General features: G+C 36.3%; 1 protein-coding gene and 1 long non-coding RNA gene across 2 annotated transcripts in view; both read left to right on the forward strand.

The window, feature by feature from the left end:
* Positions 1 to 18,756, forward strand: part of LOC127865182 (protein UBASH3A homolog) — a 73,764-nt gene that overhangs the window by 42,786 nt on the left and 12,222 nt on the right. The window contains exons 8-9 of the mRNA XM_052405154.1: positions 12,743 to 12,890; positions 13,133 to 13,255. Of these exons, the coding sequence (XP_052261114.1) occupies positions 12,743 to 12,890; positions 13,133 to 13,255 (271 nt within the window). The remainder of the gene's footprint in view (positions 1 to 12,742; positions 12,891 to 13,132; positions 13,256 to 18,756) is intronic.
* On the forward strand, positions 13,332 to 17,731 carry LOC127865277 (uncharacterized). Its single transcript, XR_008042566.1, has 2 exons — positions 13,332 to 13,758; positions 17,547 to 17,731. It is a non-coding gene; the product is annotated as an uncharacterized LOC127865277 (long non-coding RNA).

Here is an 18,756-nt window from a genome sequence, read left to right on the forward strand (position 1 = left end):
ATTCTCTTAGAGTTACAAATGTACAATAAACTGTTCTGGTACATGAATGCTTGCTACAAGTCGTTGTCACATGACTTAGATTAAGGGATCAATACCGACTAGTAAATTGTTGTGTCCATGTACTCCCTTTAGTTTTTGTGAAAATCCATCTCAAAAGGATGCAAGCTGACTGACAATTCACTACCCAATGTCAGCGTTATACTGCTGTATGGAAATCATCAAAACATCTTGGTAATTGATAAAGGTGTTATCAAAACATCGATCAGTACAAGACAGTGGTCCAAAAATAGCTAAAATATGACAGTGCAGTAGTACTTTTACCTTATTTTTGTGTGTCGGATATTCACTTATCTTTATATTGTATTATTTTAGCTTTGTCTCCCAGTCAGAGAAAAAGTATTATTTGTTTGTGCTGTACCAGTACAGATCACATTGAATTGATTATCTGATAATTAGTCCCCTACCGGTTTCACAGGAGGGGACTTATGGTTTTGTCTCCGTCCGTCCATCACACTTTTCTCCATCCTGCGATAACTTTTAAAGTTCTTAATATTTTTTCATGAAACTTGGAACATGGATAGATGGCAATATGGACATTATGCACGTCATTTCATTTCGTTCTGACGTCAAAAATTCTGGTTGCTATGGCAACAAATAGACTAGAAATACTGCTAAAAATGGTGGTTTTCTGGATCCTGAAGTTACTTTTAAATTTCTTAATATTTTTTCATGAAACTTGAAACATGGATAGATGGCAATATGGACATCATGCACGTCATTTCATTTTGTTCCTAAATAAAAAAAATTGGTTGCTATGGCAACAAATATATATATAAAAAAAATCTGGAATTTCTGACAATGGTGGAGCTGGTAGGGGACTTATATTGCTTAACAATAGTCTTGTTCAATATTTAATGTGTTTAAAGTAATTTAATTAGCTCATCTATTTTTTGAAAAAAAAATTATGAGCTATTGTCATCACCTTGGCGTCAGCGTCTGCGTCGGCGTCCGGTTAAGTTTTGGGTTTAGGTCCAATTTTCTCATAAAGTATCAATGCTATTGCATTCAAACGTGGTACACTTACTTACTATCATGGGGGGACTGGGCAGGCAAAGTTAGATAACTCTGGCGTGCATTTTGAAAGAATAATGTGCCCTTTTTATACTTAGAAAATTAAAAAATTTTGGTTGAGTTTTGTGTTTAGGTCCATTTTATTCCTTAAGTATCAAAGCTATTGCTTTCATACTTGCAACACTTACTCACTATCATAAGGGGACTGTGCAGGAAAAGTTATGTAACTCTGACTGGCATTTTGACAGAATTATGTGCCCTTTTTATACTTAGAAAATTGAAAATTTTGGTTAAGTTTTGTGTTTAGGTCCATTTTATTCCTTACGTATCAAAAATATTGCTTTCATACTTGCAACACTAACTAACTATCATAAGGGGACTGTGCAGGCAAAGTTATGTAACTCTGACTGGCATTTTGACGGAATTTGGTTAAGTTTTGTGTTTGGTCCACTGTACCCCTAAAGTATCATGGATATTGCTTTCATACTTGGAACACTTGCAAACTATCATAAGGGGACAGTAAAGGACAGGTTGCATAACTCTGGTTGTCATTTTTACGGAATTATGGCCCTTATTTGACTTAGTAACTGTGAATATATGGTTAAATTTTGAGTTTAGATCCACTTTACTTCTAAAGTATCAAGGCTATTGCTTTCAAACTTCAAATACTTTCATGCTATCATGAGGGTACTGTACCTGGCAAGTTCAATTTTACCTTGACCTTTGAATGACCTTGACTCTCCAGGTCAAATTATTAAATTTTGCTAAAATTGCCATAACTTCTTTATTTATGATTAGATTTGATTGATACTTTGACATAGAGAAAACTAGGTTAGCGTTGAATACAGAGAAGTTTATGTTGCGAGGCTTAGAACGCCGGGAGCGCGAGCCTTAGCGAGCGCTTTCGGTGTTCGAGCCGAGCAACATAAACGTCTCTGTATTCAACGGTAATCCTAGTATTCTATTTATCCCATTTGATTTTTGTTCAACTTGACATTTAACATAACTAGATCTAATAACCTTAGCCTAACAATTATTTTAATTAATTCTTAAAAATCGCTTAAAATCTAACGAATGTAACCATGCGTAGTGATATAAATGTATTTGTTCTGGTACGCAAAATAGTCTCAACAGAATTCACACACAAACTGTAAAACTAGTAAAAATATCACCATATGCCTCGATTCAATTTTACGCAGCATGCGAATTGTAACACATTACGACCGCGAAAAGAAGATTTTACTTGAATATAATTCATTTTATTTTCGAAAGAAAATGATCAAAATCCAATATGGCGGCGATTGCTCCTGACAAAATGATGTCGATGTCAACATAGATTCTACATGTACACTATCGACGAGTAAACAGACAATTGCAGCGACTGACACTTAATTTGACTTAATATGCAGGGCAATACGTTTTCCGACTTCGGACCACGAATTTAAGGACACGCAAAACGTATTTTATTTTTATATAATGTTATGGGTATGCCGTGGGTGATCCAATGCATCAATGGGCCCCCATGTTAAAATCATTTCCCCGAGACCAGGGAACGACAAAAGTACAAACAAAAACCAAAACACGTTCGAACTTGTATCTTACCTTTAATTATCCTTTAAAATCCATCTAATAATCCATTTAACTCAATAATTGGCGATTTTGCATCTAGGGTCTTTAATAATTATTTTAGCATAGTTAAATAAAGACCCTTATGCCATCCTATCACTATTTTCAAATGAATTTATGAACTCGTTAAACTTTCTTATTTGTCACACGCTACGTCATGTACTCTATGAACATTACTGCTGTTAAAATGAACCGGAGCAGTTTATCAAATAATAGCCGTTGGTAAACTTGGATGCATTTGCAGATTTCTGCATACAAACATAATTATGTTTAAACTTGCACAATATTATTTGTCAATGATAAATGCCCTTATTGTGTACAAGAAAATAATTTAATATATAAATCCACAAAGAATGGAAAACATTCCATTACACAACAGATAAATCAGTGGATAATACCTGTGTACAAAATGGGACGTTCCGAATTCCAGTGTGGTGCTATTTTTACCATCTTATACTTTACACAGCTCTATGCTTAACGTGAATTTAATCGGATAGCAAATATTGCAGATTATTTATGAATTGTGCGATATTTGTATGGCTTGTTGTACATTCTTAAATGGCAAAAGTATATGCATGGATTATAAACAATGCACATTACACGAAATAAGGAAAATGTGATTAATTGACAATTCAAATACCGTATGTCGATATACAGTTCATGTACATGTGAAATAAGTCGCTTTTATAATAAATCATCAATTTTTTTTTGGAAAATGACGCAATAAGTGTCATTTTATGACGCCATCAATCAGCTGATTCATTATACGGATGGCGAAAAATTATGTCATATGACTAGATTTAAAGGTTGAAGGTCGTATAATTTTGAAGCTAAAGTTTTCTCGACTTTATTAATTATGAAAAATCATTCAGTGGTAAAGTAAAAAGTAGTCCGTGCACGTGACAGGTATATCCCACAGTGTTGATTACAGGCTAGTATATTCCATAAGGTGATATACCGTCAATGTCGCGTTGAAAATGGGATAAAAAACAACTCTTACCTGACATACCACAATAGACTCCACCCAAACCATCCCCCAAGGCCCCCCCCCCCCCCCCCCCCCCCCCCGAATCCCCCCCCCCCCCCCAAAAAAAGTTTTTTTTTTTTCTTAAAGATCATCTAATAAATGACCACCACACCCTAACACTATACCCCCCCCCCCAACCCGACCCCCCCCCCAAAAAAAATTTTTGTTTGTGTTTTTAACATGGTTAAAAAACACAAATATTTTTTTGGAAAAAAATGTTATTAATGACCACACCCCACACTATACACCCCCCTCCACTCCACCCCTCCTTCCTTTGTGATTGAAATTGAGATAGGTCCCGTCACCTTTAAAAAGAAAAATAGATCAGCTGTCTGCGCCCGCAAGGCGGTGCTCTTGTTTTGATTGAATTCAATAAGCAATTATGTTTTCTGACTTGATGTCATGTTGCTTGTGGTGTGGAATAAAAATAACTGTGTGATGTATGTTACTTATATGAGTTTTTACAAACATAGTTGCTTATCTGTAACATAAAAAATTTATTGAAGAACAAGCATTTTATATTTTAAAAAATGCCATTTACATTTTTAGCTCACCTGAGCAGAATGTGCTCATGGTGAGCTTTTGTGATCGCCTTTTGTCTGTCGTCCGTCGTGCAGTGTGCGTCGTGCGCCGTCAACATTTGCCTTGTTAACACTCCAGAGGCCACATTTATTGTCCGATCTTCATGAAACTTGGTCAGAACATTTGTCCCATTGATACCTCGACTGAGTTCGAAACTGGGTTATGCTGGGTCAAAAACTAGGTCAAAAAAAAGAAGAACCTTGTGAACACGGTAGAAGTCACATTTGATGCTCAATCTTCATGTAACTTTGTCAAAATGTTTGCATAAATGATATGTTGGTTGAGTTCAAAAATGGTTCCGGTCCGTTGAAAAACGTGGCCGCCAGGGGGCGCGGCAGTATTCCTTATATGGCTATAGAGAAACCTTGTGAACACTCTAGAAGTCACATTTTTTTCCCAATCATCATGAAACTTGGTCAAAACATTGGTTTCATTGATATCTTGGATGAGTTCGAAAATGGTCAAGATCGGTGAAAAAACATGGCCGCCATGGGGCTTGCAGTTTTCTCTATATGTATATAGTGAAAACATTTGAACACTAGAAGTCACATTTTGGGTCCAATCTTCATGAAATTTTGTCTGAAGATTTGTCTTATTGATATCTTGGATGAGTTCGAAAATGGCAACGTTTGCTTGAAAAACATGGCTGCTAAGGGGCGGGGCATTTTTACTTTTATAGCTATATATGGCTATAGTAAAATCTTGTTAACACTCTAGGGGCCACATTTATAGTGCGATCTTCATGAAACTTGGTCAGAAGATTCATCCCAATTATATCTTGGACGAGTTCAAAAATGATGCCCGTTGGTTGAAAAACATGGCCACCACGGGGGCGTGGCATTTTTCCTTATATGGCTGTAGTAAAACTTTGTTAACACTCTAGAGGTCACATTTATTTTCCGATCATCATTAAACTTGGTCAGAAGATTTGTCCCAATAATATATTGGATGAGTTCAAAAATGTTTTTGGTTGCTTTAAAAACATGGCCACCAGGGGAGGGGCATTTTTCCTTATATGGCTTTTGTAAAACCTTGTGAACACTCTAGAGGCCACATTTATTGTCCAATCTTCATGAAATTTGGTCAGAAGATTGGTCTCAATGATATCTTGGATGAGTTCGAAAACAATTATGTTTGCTTGAAAAACATGGCTTCCAAGGGGCGGGGCATTTTTCCTTATATGGCTAAAGAATAACCTTGTTAACAATCAAGAGGCCACATTTTTTTCCAATCTTCATGAAACTTGGTCAGAAGATTTGTCCCAATGATATCTTGGAGGAGTTCGAAAATGGTTACGTTTGCTTAAAAAACATGGCTGTCAAAGGGCTGGGCATTTTTCCTTATATATGGCCACTGATATCTTGGATGAGTTCAAAAATGGTTACCTTTGCTTGAAAAACATGGCTGCCAAGGGGCGGGGCATTTTTCCTTATATGGCTATATATGGCTATAGTAAAATCTTGTTAACACTCTAGAGGTCACATTTATAGTCCTATCATAATGAAACTTGGTCAGAAGATTCATCCCAATAATATCTTGGACGAGTTTGAAAATGATGCCGGTTGGTTGAAAAACATGGCCGCCAGGGGGCGGGGCATTTTTCCTTATATGGCTATAGTAAAACCTTGTTAACACTCTAGAGGCCACATTTATTTTCCGATCTTAATGAAACTTAGCTCAGAAGATTTGTCCCACTGATATCTTGGATAAGTTTAAAAATGGTAACCTTTGCTTGAAAAACATGGCTGCCAAGGGGTGGGGCATTTTTCCTTATATGGCTATATATGGCTATAGTAAATCTTGTTAACACTCTAGAGGCCACATTTACTGTCCGATCTTCATGAAACTTGGTCAGAAGATCCATCCCAATAATATCTTGGAAGAGTTCAAAAATGATGCCGGTTGGTTGAAAAACCTGGCTGCCAGGGGGCGGGGCATTTTTCCTTATATGGCTATAGTAAAACCTTGTTAACACACATTTATTTTCCGATCTTTGTGAAACTTGGTCAGAAGATTTGTCCCAATAATATCTTGTTATCTTAGGTGAGCGACTTTGGGCCTTTCAGGCCCTCTTGTTTACTTATCTCCCTTTATTTATATTTAAAAAAAAAATGTATATATATTTTATTTACCGGTATTTATAATTTTAAATTATATTTAATTTAATTTCATAGTTAATATTTTAGCTTTTCAATTTTTAATATCTCCCTTTATCTAATTTTACAATAATATTTTAATTTGAACACTTAAGTATTCACTGAAAAATGAATAGATGAGTTTAAGAAAAAATACAGTGATCAAAAACAGTTAATGTTTATAGTCTTCTTTTTTAATTACCTCCCTTTCTTTCATTTCCATATATTTTATTCTCTACATCATAACTCCAACACTTTATAACTAATTGATCCTTAAAAAATATTAAATAGATTACACAGGTTTCATGTTTTACAAATATTATTCTACTCTCTTAAACAAATGTCATACAAGCAAACACATTTCGGCGGGGATTTGGCTTTACTGTGACAAGCTCTTGTTCTAAAAGTAAAAGACCAACTTCATTTTATTAGTTTTTTATTGAATAAATTGTATTATTGTTCATTCATGCTATATTATTATTTATGTATATAGTACATACACATACACATGATGCATAAAAAATAACAGCACTTATGTTTGATATTTATTGAACATAATGATCTATGCACACATATTTTTATACTAACAATAAATCATTTTATTATTATTATATATAATTATAATTGTTAACACGGTTGTAATTTACTACATTAATATACACCCCAATATCATTCACACCTATACAGCATTATTCACACCTATCAGCCTTTATATTATCAGTGGCACGAAACGTCTACCCCTTTTCAACACAAATATCATTGGCACGAACTGGTAGTGGCACGAAACGTCCATAACTCGAATGCACCATAAACAAGGTCTAAAGTTCTTCTTCCTGTTTATCCAAAATGGCTGGTGTTACCACAGACGCTTCACTGTGTGAACTTATTCCAAGATTTAACAATTCTATTATGAAGTGACTCAAGTAACTATTGATTGTATGATATATTTAGATTATATATGAGCATTTATATTAATAAGTAGCAGTGACACATGCATTCAATTTAGAAAATACTAAAAATTAACATGATTCATCATTCACGAACAATTTGAGAAAATTTAGTGCATGTAGCTGGCAACACTCTATTATCACGTTTCTTAACGAATAATCATTCACATCTAATTATGATGTTAATATATCAGATGAGGGATTTAATAAAGTATCACATTTGACATTACTGCAATCGAGCATTACTATTTTACAACGAAAAACAAGAAATTTGTACTTAAGTCACAACAAAAACACCACAACTGTCCGTCATTCTCAACTATAAGCACATTGGGTATTTCTGCATTAAAAAGGATAAAAAGTTCTTACATTAGATCAAACATGAATAAAAAAAGATCTGAAATACCTTCAAAACCTATAATCAATTAAGTTAATGTCATTTTAATTTAAGACACACAAATAAATAAATATCACAGTAATCTACTAACACTTCTTTTTGTTTTTCTCTAAAATCAATTAAACTTTACAAATTCAAAGATCTTTTATAACTTAACACCAATGATATCTGATAATTGAATGTAATGCATTTTTTTGTGAAAATTTCATTAATTTATGTTATCGTCGTCTGTTGTAGCAGGACTCCAATATATGGGAGTATAATGGGGGTGGTGCGGTGGTATAGTGGTAACACACTGGTCTACCATTCCAGAGGTCCCCGGTTCAATTCCTGGCAGGGGCACTGGACATTTCAGAAATGCTCCAAGTGTTTCCCACCAAACTAGAGATGTTCTGGTATGAAACCCAGGTAATTCTCGCGTGTATCGGTGCTATACACTGAGCACGTAAAAGAACCATGGGATCTATTCGCAAAGAGCTAGGGTATCGCACCCGGATTCCTTGTATCTCAATGCTGTCTCTTCTGCTTGCTGTCTCTTCAGCAAAAACCAAAGGACCCCATTGGAAATAAGTGCTTGCACTTAATGGGTTATCCTTGACCGCAAGGTCAAAATAAATACATACATACATACAAGCTTCCCTCATGAATCATGAGGCCAAAATAAGTTTTTTTTCTTGGTGCTTGAAAAGTAAGCTGATTTTTATTTCTTGTAAGATGTAGGTATTTGGAGTTGACAAGAGCTAAAATGACAAAATAATTTGTGGTTATGCATTTTTTTGATAACCTTGAGTAATGTCTATAGAAGCACAACCTTCTTGATAAACCACAGTCCTTAACGTGGATGAAAAAGGTACAACTTGCAAACACAAGCTGACCAGTCTTATTTAGGTAGCTGGCCATTCTCCGCCTGCAGTAACCTTAGGTAAATGCCAAACTGTGATACTCATTGGTTGTGGTAGTCATTGGTTGTGGTATTATTGGACTTGTTTTTATGCCCCCATTTCGAAGAAAAGGGGGTATATAGTTTTCGCACTGTCTGTCGGTCAGTCGGTCGGTCGGTCGGTCACACTTCGTGTCCGCTCTCTAATTCAAATAGTTTTCATCCGATCTTTACCAAACTTGGTCAGAAGTTGTATCCAGCCAATATTTAGGTCAAGTTCCAATATGGGTCATGCCGGGTCAAAAACTATGTCACGGGGTCACTTAGTGCATTTCAAGAATTTAGCATGGTGTCCGCTCTCTAATTGAAGTAGTTTTCATCTGATCTTTACTAAACTTGGTCAGAAGTTGTATCAAGACAATATCTAGGTCAAGTTCGAATATGGGTCATGCCGGGTCAAAAACTAGGTCACTGGGTCACTAAGTGCATTTCAAGGATTTAGCATGGTGTCCGCTCTCTAATTGAAGTAGTTTTCATCTGATCTTTACTAAACTTGGTTAGAAGTTGTATTAAGACAATATCTAGGTCAAGTTCAAATATGGGTCATGCCGGGTCAAAAACTAGGTCACGGGGTCACTTAGTGCATTTCAAGGATTAAGCATGTTGTCCACGCTCTAGTTTATGTGGCTTACTGATTTATTTTGACATTCTAAGACATTTTTATGCCCCCGAAGGAGGGCATATAGTGATCGGACTGTCCGTTTGTCTGTCCGTCCGTCTGTCTGTCACACTTTGCGTTTAGATTTCGAAAAATGCTCATAACTTCTATGTCGCTTCAGATAGCAATTTCATATTTGGCATGCATGTGTATATGGACAAGGCCTTTCCATACGCACACAAATTTTGACCCCTGTGACCTTAACCTTGAACTTAGGGTCCGCGTTTGGGTTCGAAATCTGCGTTTAGGATTTGAAAAAAGCTTATAACTTCTACCAAGCGTTTACACAGTTATATTTTTATGTAGTGACAAAGTTACAGTTGGGGGCATCCGTGTCCTGTGGACACATTTCTTGTTTTTTTTCACATTTGCAACATAAACCAATGTTAACTAAGTTAATTTGACATTATTGCTCTACCTTACCAGGTATTGATGTATTACAACATAGCCGCAAATCAAGGATACCAAAACAAAATGGCCGAAGCTTGACACTTATTTTAATAAAATTGTGGTCCTTGAACCCATTTAGAAACAATGTTTTGATTACATATTGGAACCAATCGTCAAGGGATGAATTAAAAAGTTTAGTGTTTGTTATTGCTGCTGATGATTTGTTTTGATTAAAATATTGACAGCAAATGTTAAGGTTGTTAATTTACAGTTACTGTAATCTAGGACATAGTTAGTGTCTGAAAAGAACAATATTTCATCCGATCTTCACCAAATTTTGGCAGAAGTTGTATCTAGACAATATCTAGGTCAAGTTCGAATATGGATTATGCCGGGTCAAAAACTTGGTCACGGGGTAACTAGAATTAATTTATATTGGCAGTGAGAGATGTTTTCTTGCAGATTGAACTAGTAGATCACAAATTTGTGTTTGTAAACAAAAACCAGACAGCATAAACAAAAGAATAGCCAAGCTGCAAGAATACTGGGTTTGAGTATACATGCATCACCAAAGATATCTAAACTAACGTTATGTGGCTTGCTTGAAGGTCAATGTCACGTATGTGTTAAATGCTTTATGTGTTTGAAGTTTCAAAGAACTAGTACATACATGCTGTATTTAATGTTGTGTCAACCATGTTCTGTGTAACTGTGAAATATATTCACAGCAGTATCTTTTTAACACATTTATAATATGTTATGATTTTAACAAAAACTTTATCTCTTCCAACATTACAAACACACTATTGATAAACTAGAGATAGAAATAAGTAGTTGTCCATTTGCCCTATGAGAGAAGGTTTAATATACAGGCAAGTAAGGCTGTCACGTTTACAGATTTTACTAAACGTTTAAACGAAATTTAATAAACGAAACGTTACCGTTTAAACGGTATCCATATTTTAAAAGCACCAGTGCCATCGCATTTCCAAACTGAAAGTAGTTATTATTTATATTGTACAAAAGTTATGACGCCATATTAAAACCAGCTGTTCTCGCCATTGTCAAACCTTTGGGAAACACTTTATCTAGTTAAATGCCGTAATATTGTGTAACAAAAACGAATTAATATTGAACCTAATTTATTCAATAAGAGTAAACCGGTTTTGAAATTTGCAATCGTTTTATTTAGCAAGATTTACATCAAAACGAGTATATGTTCATCAAATTTGCTGCATCAGAAATGCGCTCTCTGGAGTGCCGATGCGCATTGAATGTTTAAGACGATTTGGAGCATGCTCATGCATCAAATGGCGGGAACAATTTCTCGAGTATTTCGTGCCGACGCGCGTTAAATATTCAAGACGTCTAGTCCGTACATGGTGTATTGTCATGTTTACGGTATTGTGAATAAGGGACACCTGGCATACATGGTACAAATACAAGTCTTTTTCAGCAGCTTTGCAACGTCATTACGTAATGAACTAAAATAGATGATATTGACTGGCGTTTAAACGTTTACTGTTTTTGTAAACGTTTTTGAGCAAAACACGAAACGCGACTGTTTAAACGTGACAGCCTTACAGGCAAGTCTATTTTAAAATTTGGTTGTCCACAATTTAACTTTTTCAAATAGCTTGAAACAGTTTTCTTGCAGTTGTTAATTTTATATTTATAAGGACACAAATTGTTTTCAATCAATAACTCATCAGACCGTTTGGCTTGATACTTCCCATGGGCATTGGCCTTGGTCAGTATTAAAATAGGGGTCACTAGGTCAGAGGTCAAGGTCACTGTCTAAATAAGTGTTATAGTCATTTCCAATCAATATCTTGTCAACAAATTGACCATTGGCTTGATACTTCACATGTGGGTTGGCCTTTGGACAGTAGATGACCCCTATTGAAATTGGGGTCACTAAATCAAAGCTCAGTTTGGGGGGGGGGGGGGCATATATCTCCGAACGTGGAACTCTTGTTAGCGTTAGGTTCTGGGCTACATAGTCTTTGGCTCGCTACCAAAGTTATCTAGATAGTTGCTGGTCAGGGCAACGGACTGTATACCCTAGACCTACACTGAGTCCCTCTTTAAACACAAGCTTTTGCCCTTACGATAAGATGTTATTAACTTTAGCCATAGAGAAATATAGAACTTGTTCTACAAACTTGCTTTGAGCTTACCTGAACACAAAATGCTCAAGGTGCGCTTTTGTTTGTTTTTTGCCTTGTACCCTGTTAGTTCTCAACTTTACGTTTGTTACCAAAGTAAAAGCTATATTTTGCTAAATCTCGATTAACCTGGTAATAATACATGTATTCATCTTTACGATATCAAGTTCATCGCTGGATCATGTGTGTCCATAAATTAGGGCAGTAAAATCTACAAATCTCAAAATTGTCACTACTTTGGAATCAGCAAAATGATGTGACCCAATATTTATGAAACTTTGACAAAATATTAATCTTTAAAATATTAGGCCTTGTTTGAATCTGGAAGTATTTGACAATGAGAGTGCCTTGAACTCGAAGGAATTCTTTAGCGCTATCATAAGCCTCATGTATACAATTTTATACCTTTACGCTGGTGTTTGGTGGACAAAAACACACATCAGTATGATAACTTATCCATATTGATCCTGCATATTGCATATCAGCCATTAAAGTAGTGAGTTAAATCATTGATGCTGGAAATTGCATATCAGCCATTAAAGTAGTGAGTTAAATCATTGATGCTGGATATTGCATATCAGCCATTAAAGTAGTGAGTTAAATCATTGATGCTGGATAATGCATATCAGCCATTAAAGTAGTGAGTTAAATCATTGATCCTGGATATTGCATATCAGCCATTAAAGTAGTGAGTTAAATCATTGATCCTGGATATTGCATATCAGCCATTAAAGTAGTGAGTTAAATCATTGATCCTGGATATTGCATATCAGCCATTAAAGTAGTGAGTTAAATCCTCAGGTGGATCTTTGCAAGAAGAAAGGTGAGAAGGTTAAGGTTGAGATGGCCCCTACGGCAGCCCCGAGGAAGCTGGTAGTGATGAGGCATGGGGAGCGTATGGACTTTGTGTTCGGAAGGAGCTGGGTGGAACTCTGCTTTGATGAGCAAGGTATTTGATTCTATGATGCATTAATAAACAAGTCAATTATTTGTATTTGCTTTGTATAGATTTAAAAAGAGATCACATATTTTTCTTTTCATTATTTTCAGTTTAAAAATAAATATACTGTTTAAGGCTAAAAGATCAAAATATATGTTATTTGTATTGTTACACCAATTAAATTAAACTAACATTCTTTTCACTGAAACATGCCAATCTCTGTTTTTAAAATGAGATATTATTTTCTACAGGTAATTATCGTCCTTGCGACTTAAACATGCCAGCATCTGTGCCTAAGAGGTGTGGTCACCACTATGAATACGCCAAAGATGCTCCTCTCACCGTGATGGGACAATACCAAGCACAGCTGACAGGTACTCTTGACTTGTCTAAAGGAAATGAAAAATTAATAAACAAATAAGTCTAGCTCTTTATCATCTTATTAGCTCATCTATTTTTTGAAAAAAAATTATGAGCTATTGTCATCACCTTGGCGTCGGCGTTGGCGTCCGGTTAAGTTTTGCGTTTAGGTCCACTTTTCTCAGAAAGTATCAATGCTATTGCATTCAAACTTGGTACACTTACTTACTATCATGAGGGGACTGGGCAGGCAAAGTGAGATAACTCTGGCGTGCATTTTGACAGAATTATGTTCCCTTTTTATACTTAGAAAATTGAAAATTTTGGTTAAGTTTTGTGTTTAGGTCCATTTTATTCCTTAAGTATCAAAGCTATTGCTTTCATACTTGCAACACTTACTAACTATCATAAGGGGACTGTGCAGGCAAAGTTATGTAACTCTGACTGGCATTTTGACAGAATTATGTGCCCTTTTTATACTTAGAAAATTGAAAATTTGGTTAAGTTTTGTGTTTAGGTCCACTTTATTCCTACAGTATCAAAGCTATTGCTTTCATACTTGCAACACTTATTAACTATCATAAGGGGACTGTGCAGGCAAGGTTATGTAACTCTGACTGGCATTTGGACGGAATTATGGGCCCTTTATATTTAGAAAATTGAAAATTTGGTTAAGTTTTGTGTTTTGGTCCACTTTACCCCTAAAGTATCATAGATATATCTTTCATACTTGGAACACTCGCAAACTATCAAGGGTACAGTAAAAGGACAAGTTGCATAACTCTGGTTGTCATTTTTGCGACATTATGGCCCTTTTTTGACTTTGAATACACTGTAACTCCAATATAACGCGGATGACGGGGTCCAAGCCACGCAACAGCGTTATAAACGGACAGCGTTATAAGTTTTAAGCTTATTTATTTAAGGGGCTATAAAAACAGGTATAGTATAGCCTATAATATAGGTCCTGTGTATTGTCATGCTGTGTTGTCATCCGCAAATACATGCATATATAAACCGAATCGAACGATAACAGTACATGTATACATACCGCTTTTCTAATATGCACATTTATCCGATAATCCAATATAATTACATCACTTACGAAAAAATAATGTTTAACATTTATGACACGAAATATGTTTACGAACTTCGTAAACAAATTCATATGCCTACGCCATTTTTCAGAAAAATTAGTACAGTGCATTATGGGACACAGCTCTCATTGGACGAGCGAATTTAAATTTAGATTGAATGCAATACGATACATGTACAAAGAAATGTTTTATTGCGCCATACGCAGCATGTAAAAAACGTGCTTTCCGTGGACTTTCTGATAACGGGCAAAAATTTAAGTGCATCTCTGTTAACTATTACACTGCGTTAGCATGTAAATAAATCGTCAGGATTTTAAAATTTATTTTTCGTATACGTACTGAAACATTAAACACACACAAAGATATTTTTATTTATCAAGCATGTGTAGCATATAATAAACGATAACACACTTACACAGCCATAGTTTATACAATGAAATACAATACACGAAAAATACAAAACATAAACAGGTAATCGTTTTAAATAACTTCAATTTGATAATTATTCCGCTTGCACTTGCCTTATTGAAATTAGCGCACCGAACCGCTCTGATAGGGAATACATTTAATAAACACCGACTCGCGAGTTTTCACACCTTTATTGGCATTACACAACAGATTAACACCAATTAGCTGTCGAGTGTCGTTTAACCTCTAATCCAATAAAATCAGTTAAACGGACGGAAAAAGCAATCACGCTGTGATCGCTGGCTTCTTTGAATTTATGAAAATACATGAAGTTGCATAACATGGATTTGAATCAGAAATGGAAGGTTGGAGAAAAAACGGGATCCAAGCACCCCCCGCGTTATATTGGACACAGCGTTATAACGGACCGCACTATATTGGAGTTACAGTGTATATGGTTAAATTTTGTGTTTCGATCCACTTTACTTCTAAAGTATCAAGGCTATTGCTTTCAAACTTCAAATACTTTCATGCTATCATGAGGTTACTGAACCTGGCAAGTTGAATTTTACCTTGACCTTTGAATAACCTTGACTCTCAAGGTCAAATTATTAAATTTTGCTAAAAATGCCATAACTTCTTTATTTATGATTAGATTTTATTGATACTTTGACAAAACTACTCTTACCTGACATACCACAATAGACTCCACCCAAACCATCCCCCGTGCCCTCCCCCCGCCCCCCCCCCCCCCCCCCCCCCCCGAATCCCCCCCCTCCCTAATTTTTTAATTTTTTTTTTTTTTTTAGATCATCTCACAAATGACCACCCCTCACACTATACCCCCCCCCCCTCCTGAAATTTTTTTTTTGCATTTTTTTTCCGCATTTTTGGAAGATAATGTAATAAATGTCCACACCCCCACACTATACACCCCTCTTCACTCCACCCGTCCCTCCTTTGTGATTGAAATTGAGAGTCCCTTCACCTTTAAAGAGAAAATAGATGAGAGGTCTGCACCTGCAAGGCGGTGCTCTTTTTTTTTTAGCTGACTTAGACATTAAATGCTCATGGTGAGTTAATGTGGTCACCCTAATTCCCTTGTGTTTATATGTAAATTTTGTCCGCAACATATGTGGGAAATTAAATCAGTTGTAAACTAGCCTTTTCATAAGTAGGTAGATCTCAATTAGGACGTGTGCAAGCCTTATAACCATAACACTCGCTCTTGTTTATAGAGTAATTGCCCTTATTTTTATGCCCCCCTTCGATGAAGAGGGGGTATATTGCTTTGCTCATGTCGGTCGGTCTGTCGGTCCGTCCACCAGGTGGTTGTCAGACGATAACTCAAGAATGCTTGGGCCTAGGATTATGAAACTTCATAGGTACATTGATCATGACTTGCAGATGACCCCTATTGATTTTGAGGTCACTAGGTCAAAGGTCAAGGTCACGGTGACCCAAAATAGTAAAATGGTTTTTGAATGATAACTCAAGAACGCATACGCCTAGGATCATGAAACTTCATGGGTAGATTGATCATGACTCGCAGATGACCCCTATTGATTTTGAGGTCACTAGGTCAAAGGTCAAGGTCACGGTGACCCAAAATAGTAAAATGGTTTCCGGATGATAACTCAAGAATGCAGACGCCTAGGATCATGAAACTTCATGGGTAGATTGATCATGACTCGCAGATGACCCCTATTGATTTTAGGTCACTAGGTCAAAGGTCGAGGTCACGGTGACCCGAAATAGTAAAATGGTTTTCGGATGATAACTCAAGAACGCATATGCCTAGGATCATGAAACTTCACAGGTAGATTGATCATGACTCGCAGATGACCCCTATTGATTTTGAGGTCACAAGGTCAAAGGTCAAGGTCACGGTGACCCGAAATAGTAAAATGATTTTCGGATGATAACTCAAGAATGCTTTTGCCTAGGATCATGACACTTCATAGGTACATTGATCGTGACTCACAGATGACCCCTATTGATTTTCAGGTCACTAGGTTAAAGGTCATGGTCACAGTGACAAAAAACATATTCACACAATGGCTGCCACTACAACGGACAGCCCATATGGGGGGCATGCATGTTTTACAAACAGCCCTTGTTATGTCTAAATTTTGTCTGTAGGATATCCTGGAAATAAAATAAGGTTTCAGCTTGAAACTTCAACTATAAATTTTGCTGACAACGAGAATGTCTACACTGTAAGTTTATCATTATTTCACAGTTTTTAAATAACTTACAACACTGGGTGTTGTGTTAAAAAAATCATATTTACCTCAAAAGTTATTGTTTCACTGTATATTCAAAGCTGAGGTCCACTTTAAAACTTAAAGGTCAAATGTCCAGTTGTGCAGCTTATTGTCCCCTACCGGTATCACCAGAGGGGACTTATGGTTTGCACTCTGTCTGTCAGTCTGTCCGTCACACTTTTCTGGATCCTGCGATAACTTTAAAAGTTCTTCATATTTTTTCATTAAACTTGAAACATGGATAGATGGCAATATGGACATTATGCACGTCATTAGCTCATCTATTTTTTGAAAAAAAATTATGAGCTATTGTCATCACCTTGGCGTCGGCGTTGGCGTCCGGTTAAGTTTTGCGTTTAGGTCCACTTTTCTCAGAAAGTATCAATGCTATTGCATTCAAACTTGGTACACTTACTTTCTATCATGAGGGGACTAGGCAGGCAAAGTTAGATAACTCTGACTGGCATTTTGACAGAATTATGAGCCCTTTTTATACTTAGAAAATTGATAATTTGGTTAAGTTTTGTGTTTAGGTCCACTTTATTCCTACAGTATCAAAGCTATTGCTTTCATACTTGCAACACTTATTAACTATCATAAGGGGACTGTGCAGGCAAAGTTATGTAACTCTGACTGGCATTTGGACTGAATTATGGGCCCTTTATACTTAGAAAATTGAAAATTTGGTTAAGTTTTGTGTTTTGGTCCACTTTACCCCTAAAGTATCATAGATATTGCTTTCATACTTGGAACACTCGCAAACTATCATAAGGGTACAGTAAAAGGACAAGTTGCATAACTCTGGTTGTCATTTTGGCCCTTTTTTGACTTAGTAACTTTGAATATATGGTTAAATTTTGTGTTTCGATCCACTTTACTTCTTAAGTATCACGGCTATTGCTTTCAAACTTCAAATACTTTCATGCTATCATGAGGTTACTGTACCTGGCAAGTTGAATTTTACCTTGACCTTGACTCTCAAGGTCAAATTATTAAATTTTGCTCAAATTGCCATAACTTCTTTATTAACCAGGTTTCCAAAGGAAAAAACTGGTTATTAGATTGGCGAATGCGGGCGGGCAGGCGGAACAAGCTTGTCCGGGCCATAACTATGTCGTTCATCGTCAGATTTTAAAATCATTTGGCACATTTGTTCACCATCATTGGACGGTGTGTCGCGCGAAATAATTACGTCGATATCTCCAAGGTCAAGGTCACACTTTGAGTTCAAAGGTCAAAAATGGCCATAAATGAGCTTGTCCTGGCCATAACTATGTCATTCATTGTGAGATTTTAAAATCATTTGGCACATCATCTCACAAATGACCACCACACCCTCACACTATACCCCCCCCCCCCCCTACCCCACCCCCCAATTATTTTTTTTGAAACGGTTAAAACACAAATATTTATTTTTATTATTTTATGTTTGAAATACCGTCCAACCATCGCACCCAAGAATCACCCCCCACTCCCCCTCCCCCCACCCGAATCCCCCCCCCCTAATTTTTTTTTTTTTTTGTAAGATCATCTCACAAATTACCACCACACCCTCACACTATACCCCTCCCCCCCCCCCCATTTTTATTTTTTTTTTGAAACGGTTAAAAAACACAAATATTTATTTTTATTATTTTATGTTTGAAATACCGTTCAACCATCGCACCCAATAATCTCCCCCACCCCCCCCCACCCCCCCCCCACACCCCCACCTCCGAATTATTTTTTTTTTGTGCATTTTTG

The sequence above is a fragment of the Dreissena polymorpha genome, chromosome 1, assembly GCF_020536995.1.
Source record: "Dreissena polymorpha isolate Duluth1 chromosome 1, UMN_Dpol_1.0, whole genome shotgun sequence".
NCBI classification, from domain to species: Eukaryota; Metazoa; Mollusca; class Bivalvia; order Myida; family Dreissenidae; genus Dreissena; species Dreissena polymorpha.